Source organism: Saccostrea cucullata, unplaced genomic scaffold (assembly GCF_032062105.1).
Source record: "Saccostrea cucullata isolate Sc308-1 unplaced genomic scaffold, CSIRO_AGI_Scuc_v1 ctg13182, whole genome shotgun sequence".
Lineage (NCBI taxonomy): Eukaryota > Metazoa > Mollusca > Bivalvia > Ostreida > Ostreidae > Saccostrea > Saccostrea cuccullata.
The window spans coordinates 17,684-33,239 of NW_026928254.1; the positions used below are offsets into that span (position 1 = coordinate 17,684).

Below are 15,556 nucleotides of genomic sequence, written 5' to 3' on the forward strand. Positions count from 1 at the left end.
TAGGGATTTCTTTATTTCACATGTGCATTCCTTGTGACAAGACTTTCTTCTGATACTAACAATTTGAACCCTTTGACCTTGACCTTTGATTTTGATATATATATTTGAGAAACTTCAACCTTCGCCATAGGCTTCCATACTGGGACATCAGTGTTTCACAAACACATCTTATCTTCATTATTATTTGGTGGTGTCTCCATATGAGGGAAGATGTATTCACAACAAACAAACAAATCACAAAAGAAAATATAAAACATGAATATGTTGGTCATGCATATCTCTGCAGGAAAAAAAAACAGCTTTTCAAATGCTCCAACCATATTGTAACCCTTTCAAAACACTCATTTGAGCTTTTTTGGTTTCCTTAGCATATAATGTCTGTCGTGATGTGTTGTCCATCTGTTTTTCTGAAAACTTTTTACATTTTTAACTTCTCTAGAACCACTGGGCCAATTTTACCCAATTCATATAGAAATATGTACATTTGTATGTCAGACTCAGTCCATCTGTCTCAATAAATTTAACCTTGGTTATCACGGTCACATCTACTGAATGAGAAGAGACATTCATATTAAACTTATGTATTAGTATATATATTTACCTGTGAGAATGGCATGGTTTTTTTTTTTTTTACATGTGACCTAGAAGTTTGACCAACTTGCAAAAAAATTAAATTGTTATAAATTCATCATTTTGAAAGAGAAAAGTTAGGGCATTCATATCATAATGCATGTATATTATTACCTGTGATAAGACCTTTCCAAATAAATCATGACTTTTACACTGTGACCTTGACCTTGAAGTGATCAAGCCTAACCTACTTTTCAAAAATGTTGCATTTGCTTATAACTTTTGATTGAGATGAGATATGACTCTCACATTTGACATGTACATAAATTACTCATAAGAATTCAAGGTGTTTCCCAGCATGCGATGTTTTTTTATGCGCCCGAATTTTTTCGGGGCGCATATTGTTTTTGTCTTGTCTGTTTGTCTGTTTGTCTGTTTATCTGTTTGTCTGTTGTCAACTTTAACCTTGGCCAAAACTTTTGAACCGTAAGAGATAGAGACTTCATATTTGGTATGCATACTCCTCTAATAAAGTTCTTTCAAATGACATCAAGGTCAATGACCTTGTGACGTTGACTGTGACCTATATGCTAAAAATAGGTTTTTCAACTGTTTGTCATAACTTTTGAACCATAAGAAATAGAGACTTCATAATTAGTATGCATACTCCTCTAATAAAGTTCTTTCAAATGACATCAGGGTCAATGACCTTGTGACCTTGACTGTGACCTATATGCTAAAAATAGGTTTTTCAACTGTTTGTTATAACTTTTGAACCATAGGAGATAGGGACTTCATATTTGGTATGCATACTCCACTAAAAAGGTTCTTTCAAACAACACCAAGGTCAATGACCATGTGACCTTGACTGTGACCTTTATACTTAAAATAGCTTTTTCCACTTTTTGCCATAACCTTTGAACCATAGAAGATAGGGACTTCATATTTGGTATGCATACTGCACTAATTAAGTTCCTTCAAATGACATCAAGGTCAATGACCTTGTGACCTTGACTGTGACCTATATGCTAAAAATAGCTTTTTCCACTTTTTGCCATAACTTTTGAACCATAGGAGATAGGGACTTCATATTTAGTATGCATACCCCACTAATTGAGTTCTTACAAATAACACCAAGGTCAATGACCTTGTGACCTTGACTGTGAACTATATGCTAAAAATAGCTTTTTCGAACTTTGTTGACGCCGGGCGCATAGTGTTTCACAAACACATCTTGTTACCCCTTGACATTGATGTTTTACATAATTTTCAAAATATTTAACTCTCCTAAAAGATAATTAGGCTTCTGAGTAACATTAAGGAAGACTTCAAGGAAGACAGGGCTTTTTGCACAAAAAACGTCATTTTTCAACCCACATTTGACCCCCCGGGGCAAAATCTAAATTCCAAAACCTTACTGCACATCTACATGACCCCACCCACCATCTCCCAAAAGATGATTAGGCTGCTGAGTAAAATGTAAGAGGAGTTCAGGGAAAACAGGGCTCTTTGTATGAAAAACGTTATTTTTCGACCCCCATTTGATCCCCTGGGGCAAAATCTTAATTCCGAAACCTTACTGCACATGTACATGACACCACCAACCATCTCCCAAAAGGTGATTAAGCTGCTGAGTAAAATGTAGAAGGTGTTCAGGGAAGACGGGACTTTTTGCAGAAAAAAACATCATTTTTCGACCCCCCATTTGACCCCCCGGGGCAAAATCTAAATTCCAAAACTTTACTGCACATCTACATGTCACCACTAATCATCCCACAAAAGATGATTAGGCTGCTAAGTAAAATGTAAGAGGAGTTCAGGGTATATGGGGCTTTTAACATAAAAAACGTCATTTTTCGACCCCCATTTGACCCCCCGGGGCAAAATTAAAATTCCGAAACCTTACTGCACATCTAAATGACACAACCAACCATCCCCCAAAAGGTGATTTGGCTGCTGAGTAAAATGTAGAAGGAGTTCAGGGAAGACGGGACTTTTTGCACAAAAAACGTCATTTTTCGACCCCCATTTGACCCCCCGGGGCAAAATCAAAATTACGAAACCCTACTGCACATCTACATGACACCACTAATCATCCAACAAAAGATGATTAGGCTGCTGAGTAAAATGTAAGAGGAGTTCAGGGAAGATAGGGCTTTTTGCATAAAAAACGTCATTTTTCGACCCCCATTTGACCCCCCGGGGCAAAATTAAAATTCCGAAACCTTACTGCACATCTACATGACACCACCAACCATCCCCCAAAAGGTGATTTGGCTGCTGAGTAAAATGTAGAAGGAGTTCAGGGAAGACGGGACTTTTTGCACAAAAAACGTCATTTTTCGACCCCCATTTGACCCCCCCAGGGCAAAATCAAAATTCCGAAACCTTACTGCACATCTACATGTCACCACTAATCATCCAACAAAAGATGATTAGGCTGCTAAGTAAAATGTAAGAGGAGTTCAGGGAAGATAGGGCTTTTTGCATAAAAAACGTCATTTTTCGACCCCCATTTGACCCCCCGGGGCAAAATTAAAATTCCGAAACCTTACTACACATCTACATGACACCACCAACCATCCCCCAAAAGGTGATTTGGCTGCTGAGTAAAATGTAGAAGGAGTTCAGGGAAGATAGGGCTTTTTGCATAAAAAACGTCATTTTTCGACCCCCATTTGACCCCCCGGGGAAAACTCAAAATTCCGAAACCTTACTGCACATCAACATAACACCACCAATCATCCCCCAAAATGTGATTAGGCTGCTGAGTAAAATGTAGAAGGAGTTCAGGGAAGACGGGACTTTTTGCACAAAAAACGTCATTTTTCGACCCCCATTTGACCCCCCGGGGCAAAATCAAAATTCCGAAACCTTACTGCACATCTACATGACACCACTAATCATCCCACAAAAGATGATTAGGCTGCTAAGTAAAATGTAAAAGAAGTTCAGGGAAGATGGGGCTTTTTGCATAAAAAACGTCATTTTACGACCCCCATTTGATCCCCAGGGGCAAAATCAAAATTCCGAAACCTTACTGCACATCTACATGACACCACCAATCATCCCCCAAAATGTGATTTGGCTGCTGAGTTAAATGTAGAAGGAGTTCAGGGAAGACGGGACTTTTTGCACAAAAAACGTCATTTTTCGTCTCACTTTTGATCAGCCGTGGGAAATTCATAACTCAGAAACCTTACTGCACATCTACATGACACCACCAACCATCTCTTAAAAGATGATTAAGCTACTGTGTAAAATGTAGGAGGAGTTCAGGGAAGAAAAGTGTGACAGACGGACGGACGGACGGACATGAGTAACAACAATATACCCGAACTTTCTTTAGAAAGTGCGGGTATAATTAGCTTCGCTTAGCGTTCACATGGAGCTTATGCAAAGTAATCTAATGCGCAGTAAGCTAATTTGAATGAAAGTAATTCACATTATATTCTCTGTGTGAACACTACCAGGGTAAGTGAAGCTAATTCGCAGTAACATTACGTTTAATTCGAATTAAACTTAACAGGGCATTAAAAATATTGGACAAATCTTCTTCAATGTGCGGATCTAAAGAAGGGTCCAGTCCCCTCCTGAAATTTGCAGAGTTATTAAAAACTTTAACTAAACTAAGTAATAGTGACCTTTGACCCCCTATTTTAAAGTAGTGATCAATCTCAGTAAGAATCATGCAAACTAGGCGGCACATTGAAAATCTTGGATTTTAATGAAACTTTCCACAATTCTTCGTAATGATGACATATGAAGTCATGCACAGTGAAAAAAAAACTCAATAACAATGGTTGCTATGGAAAACGACATATTTTTGTTTCCATAGCAACCAGCTGTGAATAGTGTTTTGAAAAATTTAAAAAACTTATTTTTTATAATGGTATAAAAATGAAAATACATGTAGCACGTTTTAGAACAAAGCAACAGTTTATTAAGAAAATACAAAGGTTCATTAAAGATAAGCTTCAATTAAAAGGCCTAAACTACAAGTTATAAAGAAACTCCTAATTAATGTAATTGAATAAATTTCAAACTATCATACCATGTGTTCATCGTCTTCACTTTTCTTTGTCTTGTCATCTGACGCTATGCAATCATTGCATGTACTCGAGTCAAATTACTAATTTGTTATAACAAATTACTAATATGTTATAACAAATTACTAATTTGTTATAACAAATTACTAATTTGTTATAACAAATTACTAATTTGTTATAACAGATTATTAATTTGATATAACAAATTAATAATTTGATATAACAGATTACTAATTTGTTATAACAAATTACTAATTTGTTATAACAAATTACTAATTTGTTATAACACAAATTACTAATATGTTATATTATATAACTGTGAAATCCAGTAATCTGATTGGTCAGTACGAATAAATTATTTTTTAATAACGACCGCTGAAAGCGAATAATGACTCGCACGAGCTGCCTCGTTTTCACTTTCGCTTTAGACAAACATGGAAGTTTGCAAGTTGTGGGTGAGGAAAATTTAAAATTTATAGTGAAGAACTCTGAGACTGAGAATACAAAACAATTACAAGGATATCTGTGAACATTTTTCGGGAATACTTAGCACACACCATTTCATGGTTGAATTCGACTTTTCCACTCGGCGAGCAGAGTTTTGACGCTGTTTCTGCGATTACGGAGACTAAAGAAAATAAAGACTAGCGTACCATGTATTGTATCTTATCGTAGAAGAAATAGGTATTTATATTTTGTCAGTGCATATAATTTCCTCTGCAAGTGTAAACGAGTTCGATTCACAATCTGGGGGAGGGGGTACTCTATGTTATTCGGAGATAGATAGGCCTATTTTGCATTATTATCATGCTATGGCGGGTTAATATTTATTCCCGAAACAAGTTCCTCTGAGTAACATTCAATAAATTCTGAAACATTTACAGTCAATTCATTTATGGTTAATACTATCTCTGTAAACATTAGGAAGATATACATTGTATCAATAAATTTGGGGAAATATTATTTATATAATATAATAAATATGGACTCAATGCACGGTCAATATGCATTTATAATGACCCAGGATGACAGATATTGACCTCAGATACATGGAGTATATTGACCTCGGGCTAGCGCCCTCGGTCGATATACACCATGTATCTGAGGTCAAAATCTGTCATCCTGGGTCATTATAAATGCATATTGACCTACATTGAGTCCATATTTGTATAATAACAGATTATTAACAAATTATTAATTTGTTGTAACAAATCACTTATTTTTTATAACAAATTAGTAATTTGATAAAACAAATTAGTGATTTGATAAAACAAATTACTATTTTTGACAACATTTGAAATGTATTATACAATCTACGAAAGCCAGATCAAATCAAAAATCTTAGTATATGTCGGATTTATGAAAATAATTTGCAACTATCCAAGTTTTTGGCCATGCAATAAAAGGCTTTACTGGGACTATTGAGAGTTTTTTCAGCAGGGTTTTTTTATTATTATAAAAATTTCATGCATACAAAAGAATTGAATGACACATTAGGAATTTAATATTAAATTTCACCAAGAGCTACCCAATCAAGAATATTGTGGGTTTTATTTTTTCGTTCGTTTTCCAGGGATGTTTTTACGGAATGTATTTTTTTTCTTGATAATTTATCCGCAAATTCATTTTGGTCAATGTTGCCTCTGATGTTCACAGCTTTATACGAAACCAGAAAGGTTCACCACGGGAGCAGATCCAGGATTTGGCATATATGGAATTTTGTTTGGTTTAAAGATTTTATTTTTTATACATGAATTTGGTTGAACAGTATAGACATAAATGTCTGTCGAAAAGCAGTATTCAAAGAAGATCAAAGATTTTTTCACACAAATCTATTCTGTATTGAGATTTGATTTAGTTGTAGTAATAAAATTTTAAATATTGGTGTATTAAATTCCTTGTATAATAAAGTTAACTAAAAGTAAAATAATATTTAATTAAAAGAATCATTTTGCAAATGGTCACTTCTGAGTTTTGAATAAATAGGCATAACATGAATTGAAAATAATATGGGTTGTAATGTTTATTTCGGTAATGATATAATTCCGAGGAGGAAATATTTGCCGTTTATTTCATGTACTGTATAACTTTCATTTCCCCTAAATCACGTAACCCTATCCACAACCTCCCCTCACTGTCCACACTCAGTCCATAAGATTTATTTCCTTCAAAATTATCCACACATCTCAAGAACTGTCCATTCTGATCTAGGATGTGTAGAAAGTTATTGTATTGATCAACCACAATGATGTGACCCAAGAAGTCTGTCACTATATGTTTAGGACAGAATGATTTCTTTCCCCCTGGAGGTTTGTCATTGTATCTGAATCTGACTTTTCCTGTCCTGTCCACCACTACCACTGCTCTAGCATTAACATCAGAGGCCACTATGTCTCCATTGTTGTTCTCCACCACATACAGTCCATATTCTCCTCCTTGATAGATTGGATCCCCATGTTTATCTTTATCTATTTCCTGTGTCACTCTCTGTCCCTGATAACGGACTATTTTACGATGACTTTTATCAGAAGTATACATAATAACTAGGATGTCCCCTGACCTGGTACAACACAGTCCCCCTGGATACCAGCCCCTTGGTGTGGTGATCAGTGTCTCTGTCTTTCCATCTCTGACAATGTTCACAGTTCTATTGTAACCATCACTGTATATCAGTTCTCCCTGTCTGGTCACTGTAATGTCATTAGGGAAGTTCTTACATGTACTGGTGACAGTGTCTTGTACAGCTCCATGTATGTCCACACAGGTTATCATTTTGCCTCGACCACTAACCCAAGCTTTATCTGATCCTACACAGGCCACTTTAAGTAAGTTTTTAACATTTGTTGGAATGTTAGAAATCACTTTGGCTTCATCTAATAATTCCTTAACAGATAAAAAGGAGACTTCATCTGTCAGACTGGATAGTGATGTCTGTGTCAGTGTAGCCTTGTATTCTCCTAATTCTATGCTGAGTTCTCTCCCTTGGAATGTGTTTGTCTGAATTGAGGGTAATGGTAAATCAGGTATTTGTGGAATGTTTCTGTATTCCTTCAGTTTAGATTGGTAGTTGTTGACATCAGATATTTTGTTTGACTTCAGGATTTCTTTGTTTTCTTGAACAGTTTGGGTCATACTGGAATTCAGGCTTCTGAGTTTGGACTGGCATGATTTTAGAGTTTTTATATGATGATCTCTGAGTGACTGGATCAGGGATTCCATTTTGTTAAAGATGTTGTCCACCTCTAGGTGCCATTGATTTCTATGATCTTTGCTAAGTTTCTGTAAATCTGTATAATGGGCCATGAATTTGGAAATTTTGTTTTCAGTGCCTTTATCCAGTGCTGTGCTTTTTGAAATAATGGAATCAATTTCTTCAGTTTCTCTTTTAATTTTTTCTCTTTTGGCAGCTATGATGTCTCCCATGTCCAGAATGTCATGACCTTTATGAATGGGCCCTGAAAGACATTTGATGCAGACCGGGACATCACACTGTTGACAGTGGGCCTCACATCTCTGGTGGGAATGAGATGTACACTGAGGGAACACAAGCTGTACTGTACGCTTTGTGAAAGGAACAATGTCATGCTTCATGGACTTGAGGCTCTTGACATGTTTGTTGATGCAGTCTTCACACAGACAAACTTGGCAGCTGTTACAGAATTGCTGGACAGGTTTGGCACAAAGGTCACAGGTTATGAGTTCCTGTGCCTGGCTAGTGGCAGTGGCCATTGTTTTCTCAAAAAGCTCTTAGTAAATACGAACCTGTAAAGCATACACCCGTTTTGATGTTAAAAAGCAGCCTTTTTGTATTTTTTCCAAAGAATTTTACATTAAAGATATAAAAAAATAGGGGAAATATATACTTTTTTTTAGGAACACTCCTCTTTTTAACTTGTACATTGTAGGGTTATGAAAAATGCTGCACTCCATTAACACTTACAAATTGATCCCGGGCAGCTTCTTGTTCCATGGACGCTAAATCTCTTGAGTTTTCTGAATTAACAAAGGAGAAAAATAACTAATTTCGATCTACATTCAAGAGTGTTCAATTTCATACTTTGTCATAGCTCAACCTTGAAATGAATGATAAAAAAATTAAATTTAAACAATATGATAAAGAGACACGTTAGCGTACATTAAAATTTTTAACTATAACATCATGTCATAAATTGTTACTTACTTAGTTTTATGGTTAATATAGGATGGTGGATAATTATTTTCCAACTTTCGGTTTGGTGTTTATTCTTCCTAGTCCACTGTCTTGTTGTCAGGTTTGTTATCTCTAACTTGTCAGTAGAGCAGGAGTTATGTCTCTTTAAGTAGTTTATTAAAACGTTCTGATATAGCACACGCACTATATGGTATAGGGATCACAGGTGACCCCCCGTGATGTGTACCCGAAAGGTTATTTGACCTTTTTTAAATAAAATGTTTTTCTATGTCATATTCACAAAGAATTACAACTGAATCGTCCAAAATTTAAGCTAAAACTATAATAAAAAAAATCATACCCTCTAATACCACTAAAACAGTGAATTTTCATAAAATGCTAGTTTAAAGCAGAAAGTTTGGATTCTTTGTAAACATGTCATAGAAAAATATTTTTCTAAAAAGGTCAAAGAAACCTCAGGGTACGAAACACGGGGTGGGGGTGCGGTCCCCAAGCACCTGTGTAGAAAATGAGCTAATCAAAGTTTCACAGTTTATCGACTGTAAACTATAGTTTAATGACCGTAAACTACATTCAGAGATGACATTGATATTTCTATTTTTCATATCTGTAATTTTGCCCGACTTCGACGGCTTGTTTCATCATTACGGGCTGAAATCATACATGTGATATGTACTGGTGGTACACAAAATGTCACGTGTGGTTTACAACTATAAACTATACTTAACAACTGCAAAATATAATTTAGGGTTTGTAAAGTATAGCCTACAAACAACAATGCGAAAACATAGTTTTACGTTTAAGAAACACAGCTCAAAATCTTTATAAAACTAGAGTTAAAGACTCTTAACCATTATTTACGATAAAAAAAACTGTGGTAAACGGTTTGTGAAACCCTTGGCTAACGAAGATGATCTTAAATTCAGAGAATGTTGGATTAAATCACCATGTACGCGTTATTTCAATGAAAGTAGGATGAAATACCTCCATGTTATGACGTAATTTTATATATTGTAAGGTTAATTTTGTATTTCAAATTCTTAATTTTTTAAAAAAAAAATTAAAGCTTGTTATGTAGTTAAAATACTTTTGATGTATAAATCTGAAGTTTTTTCTTAGGTTTTGCACCCTAGGATGGGGGCTAGTTGGTTATATTTAATTAAAATAGTCTGTTCCACTGAAAATAAGGATTGAATAATTGAAATGATCACAAAAATGTCTCTGATTTCTTAAAGTAATGTGTATGCATCCCCAGCAATTCTTCAGGGTTCATCATTAAAGTAAATCCCTCTATATAGGGAAAATGATCATTTCTCAAATACATAACTCCCTACTTCGCAATTTCAATCGAAAAAAAGATGATATAGTGACATCCTTCCCGGCTGAGAAATGCGCCATATTAGACAATGTTAAACAATTTGATAATGAAAATATCAGCTGCACTGGATGCAAAGTTTCAGTTTCTTTAAGTTTGATTTTTGTACACCCATACTGTTTGGACGACCGCTATAGGACCTAAAATATAGGCGTCGGAACCAAGGGGATGGAGGGGATAATGGGGCTTAACCCCTTATTTTGCCAAATTGGGCGTACTATAAACATGAAAAACTGGGCTTTAGTCCCCAAACCTTTTCTGTTTTGGTAGTGTCCCCAGGCACGTAGCAACACGGGGGGGGGGGGGGGGTGCCCCCTTTCTTTTCGCAACAATACATACACCATAGGAAATGTTCATTGAAAGGTTGGTTGGCCCCCCAACTTTGAGTGATGAGTAGGAAAATGTAGTAAAAAAAATATTGGTATTGGAAAAAATTGGCCTTGAAAAATGTTGGCCTCTATCCTCCTCCACAGCCCCCCCCCTTCCCCACGAAATAAGATTTTCGAGCTTTGGGGCAACTTTTCAGGTAAGTAAAAAAAAATTCTCTGACGCCCCCCTCCCACTTTCGTAAACGATGCTACGTGGCTGGTCCTTATCAATTAGCCCTCCTTTTAATTTGTGTAGGCTATAAAGGTGCAGTGGGCCCAATAAAGAAATTAACAAAGAGTAAGTAAATTGCGAAACATAAATTAAAAGAAATTAAAAATACAGACTATTGTTGTGAATTTGAAGTTCCACAATCTTTTCTATTGGTTAAGAGTATAACGGACATTACACGGAACTTAAATATAGACGAGACTAGCTTCATTCAACAGATTTAAGTAAGCTGTGGACATGAAATATCCCTCCACTTGAGTACATCTGATTACAGTATTCAGTGAAGTAAACAGAAAGCACGGTAGCCTGGTTGACAATGAATCATATTCGTTTTTATTTGAATAATACGTTTATTTTAAGCTTTCAGGTTTCAATAAATATGAAGATGCTGTTCTTGGCAAAAATCAGCGTTTTGTTAAAAATACTAATACTAAATACTAAACAAAACAGTCTTAGAATAGTCAATATCTATCATAAGTTTCGACTCGACCTAAGAGACCAATGAAGAACATGCATAGTTCAAGGGTTGTTTAAACAATAAAATGATTTCTTTCGTTGTTATTACGGGAATGAATTATTTCCTGATCATGACAAGGAGCAGGCAGCGGGTGTGACTTGACTGGTCAGCAGGAGATGCTCACTCCTCCATGGCGCCTGATCCTACCTCTGATGTTTTAAAATTTTGTGTTTGCTCTGCTACTGTTTTGAATTCTTTGAATTGGCATCTGAGCATGAATATTGTTCGTTATCTCCATAGTCCATATATCAGTCATGTACTTTAGGTGGACCCTTGAGAAGGCGGACCTTACTATGAAACCAAAGTTTTAAAAATCATTAAAGATATGTTCTCTAAAAATATTAGCAAAGGTATTTCGAATCGAATAGATGTTTCTAAAAAGGTTTAAGAGATGAAGCTGACACGATATTTTTGAATGCAAAATAATGGTTCCTGAAAGCAAAAAAGTTCACTATTTTGTTCAAACAAACACTTAATATAGTAGTAGAAGTAGAAAAAAACCCGATTGATCTGATAAAAGCGGATTGGCTTAAATTGGATTTTAAATTTTGAAATTACAGATAATATGATTTTTTTTAAATGGGGGAGGGAAGATAGGCGGAAACCTTACCTAAAAAATGTTTTGGCAGCATAATTTTTTTTATTTCTACAACTTAATATAAGATTAGAATGAATTTAACAAGAATGTGTCTTTTGTTTCATATTCAGTCAATAGTATTAATTTGCTCTGGATTATATATATATATGCATGTATTTAAAGGTTTGCAGATTGAAGTAAATCGTATAGGAGTTGTCGTTCTTTGTACCGGAATTTCGCCCAAGTCTTGCAATATCCCGATAACATGAGCAATAAACATCGAACTCTCATCAACGAAACCAATAAAGCTTAATTGACAGGAAGCAGGGACTGTAAATCTGTTGTAACAGATGAGGATCCTGGATAATTGATATCCCTTCTTCTGACTGGCTGGCGGGGGAACAAAGAGTACTTCCTGCTTCATCCGCTGCAAAAACCAATCAGGAAAGTGCAGCACTGTTTACCCGATCCAAAAGATCGAAATGAAGCAAACAAGCCTGCGTGGTAAGTAATCATTATTGTAACAGGATATCTTTCAATCATTAAAAAAACTGCAGAATGTACAGAAATGCACTGTTTAGTACTTGACCGAGTAATGGTGATAAACCTTCCGCATCAACTTTATTCTTTGTGACCCACACCGTTTTGTAAGATATTGCTAACAACAGTGAATGCGACATGCAGTTTAGAAAACAATTACAGCTATTTCACATGCTTTTCTCTGATCGGAGCGTATTTTCCCCCTCTTTCCCCGATGTTCTTTTTCTTATAGTCCATTCGAACATCAACTTAAGGGAACCCTCTTTTCCCCAGACATAATCATAATACTAATGTACATTTAAGTCCGCCCCTCTTTTTGTTGCATTAAAGTAAAAAAGGGATTTTCAAGTTTGGACATTGAAAAATTTTCCTTTTTCTGTTTTTTTTTCTTGCTTGTCAAGTTTTTTTTTTTTTTTTTTTTTTAGGTATAAGTTGATTTGTTTTCCGCCTCTCCCTTTCAAAACAATGCCACGTCGACGTCACTATCAATGCTGACCAAATTTTATTTAAGGACTACCCACTTTAGAATACAACATGACAATTGATATAATTTTTTGCAACTCTTGAAAGTTATCCTCAGGATCAGTTTTTTTTTCTTTACTGCTTTCTTAATGCTTAATAAAGAAAAAAATCGTTAAACAATAACTAGAGATATTCAAAAGAAGTGATTCAACCTTTTTGTTGTTTCGATGAAAAGGACTCACTATTTAACGCCTTTTCTGTGCGAAAAAATAATTATAAATAGGCCAATGTCTCTAAATATAATAACATATTTGTCACCTGTTGTAAGATCATACCTGTCCCTAACGTCACAATTTACACCTTGACAGGTATAGGTCGGTCACTAAATGATGTCTGGGACGTAAAGTCCCACAAATTAAACCCCCAGTCAAAGAGAACCACATGATAAGAAACCTTGGGGGCGGACACTGGCGATGAATGTCCCTGAGACTTGCCGAGGCCCGTCCCCTTTGTTTGTGTGGGACGGAGGGGATTGAGCGCGTGAAGGGCCCTCACGGAGCTGTGATTCATGTGTCCCCAGCTTACGTAAAGAAACCCGTCCCGGCAAATAAAATAATATATTAATAATAGCAAGAAAGATGATGGTACTAAGACTTTACATTGATTTATATTAGGTGTTTATAATGATTATGACTAATATTATATATTCTGGCTGTCCTTTTCATACTACTAAATATACATTGTTGCTTTTTCAGTCAAAATTAAAAAAATCCTTGGTACAAGTATACTTAGCCAATACAACGAGTTCGTATTAATTGACATTGAAATGACTACAAATACGACAACTGCACTAAAATGCACGCTCTACAATGCAGCGGTACTTTTTCCCCTATCAATTTGTATCCGGCGTCACGAAGTTTCAGATAAATCTAAATACTAAATAAATGATTATTTTCCTTGTACTATTTTAAAAACCCAGATGTATCTATAGATTTACTAATAATTATATTTAAAAAAGGAAAGAAAACAAAGCGAGGACCCTCTTGACAGATAACTTTTATATCCGGAAGATTTAAAAAGAAGTCAGTCAAACGCCTAACTGAACCCGAGTACATCATTAACGAAGTCTATACTTTGCAAAAATACGAACGACTTCCACAAAAAATATATATATAAAAGAAAGTTACATAACAATTTACATTTATTTAGCTTTTAAGTTATTTTGAGAATATATTACTAATAAAAGAACAAGCTATAATTTGATGTTAGTTGTAAGTTCCCTTTTAAAAACAGGAGGTGTTTTTTTTTAATTTGTAACCATAAAAAACTATATCAGACACTTTAGAAGTCGAAAACTGACTTTCCGTTATATAGTGATCGTGAATATTTAATTAGAGAGGAGCAATATCAATTTCGGATTATACGCAGTAGTGGATAAAAATCTAAAGAATAAAATTTTATAATACATTTTCTACTATATAAAAGCGCAGAGGTCTACTTCAATTTTTTTTTCTTATTTTGATCCTCAAAAATAAATCCTTCAGAAGAGTAAAAAAAGGAGACACGATCAACAGGACTTTTGTACTGACCCCTCCCCCCTGACAAAGCTTTCAGTATTATCGACTTTGTCTTTGTTGGCATGTTTATTACTTTTAATGTTATTTTAGAGAGATGAAGTCATAGCTTCCTTTCTAAGGAGAAAATTCTTCGAAAATCAACTCAACACTTAGATAACAATGGCTATATCCATTCACATGTCAACACTATTATATTATCCAAGTCAGACCCAGTGAGAGCTTGAGATGAAAGATACCACAGTCTGACATATCTGTTTCATATTCAATTTCATATTTGGATATTTTACTTAAAAAAGACGTTAATGGTAATATAACAACCAAGCTCTCTGATAAACGTGATGACTTTAACTTTTCTATCGTCAGCTTCCCTTACTTATACAGCAATATACATACAGTGCATCATCTGCATATGGAGTTTATATATCTCAGTTGATTCGATACGCAAGAGCATTCTTTGCTAAGTATGAACAATTACTAAAACGAGGTAAACTAGTGCTAATTGTAACGGGGACCGTTACAGATGTTCCCCAAACGCTCCCCAACTCCCTTTTGGTGCCATATTCCCTGTTATCTCTATTAAATAAGAAATACTTTATGGAATTTAGACTTAATCAAGGTCTTCCAAGAAAAATACAACATATATTTAAAAAAAAATAGGCATTGCACGCGTGTTCATGTGCGTAACGACCATATTATCTTGTCTACACTATCTAAAATTTTAATAATATCAAAGCATTTAATCCAAAAGTATTAAAAATGCACTCATTCGAGTGTATTTTTTATTTTACTCATTTCACGTGCACGCACGTGGAAGCACGTGCATAATGACTACACCTTCTTGTAGGAGTCCCTTATATTTATCCAAGTTCTAAATCCCATCCTGTTTGGTTGAAAAACAAGAGAGTTATAGCCATTTGAAGTTTCAGCCAATCAGATTGCAGCACACATGCATGCGCGTGATTTCATGAATATTTTTTATATCATATTTTAGGATATCGTAATGCATGACTATGTTTTAAATTTCAAAGCATTTCATCAAAAAACAAAGGAGATATAGCCATTTAAAGTTTTAGCCAATCAGATTAAAGCACGCGCGCATGCGCATGCTTTTATTAAAATTT

At 35.1% G+C, this 15,556-nt stretch overlaps 1 protein-coding gene across 1 annotated transcript; it reads right to left on the reverse strand.

The window, feature by feature from the left end:
• Positions 1-6,686: 6,686 nt before the first annotated feature.
• Positions 6,687-8,901, reverse strand: LOC134276933 (uncharacterized). Its single transcript, XM_062759211.1, has 3 exons — positions 8,800-8,901; positions 8,560-8,612; positions 6,687-8,381 (listed from the first exon to the last, which is right to left on the reverse strand). The coding sequence occupies exon 3, from the start codon at positions 8,346-8,348 to the stop codon at positions 6,687-6,689; it is 1,662 nt and encodes a 553-aa protein (XP_062615195.1). The 5' UTR covers positions 8,349-8,381; positions 8,560-8,612; positions 8,800-8,901.
• Between the last annotated feature and the right edge of the window lie 6,655 nt (positions 8,902-15,556).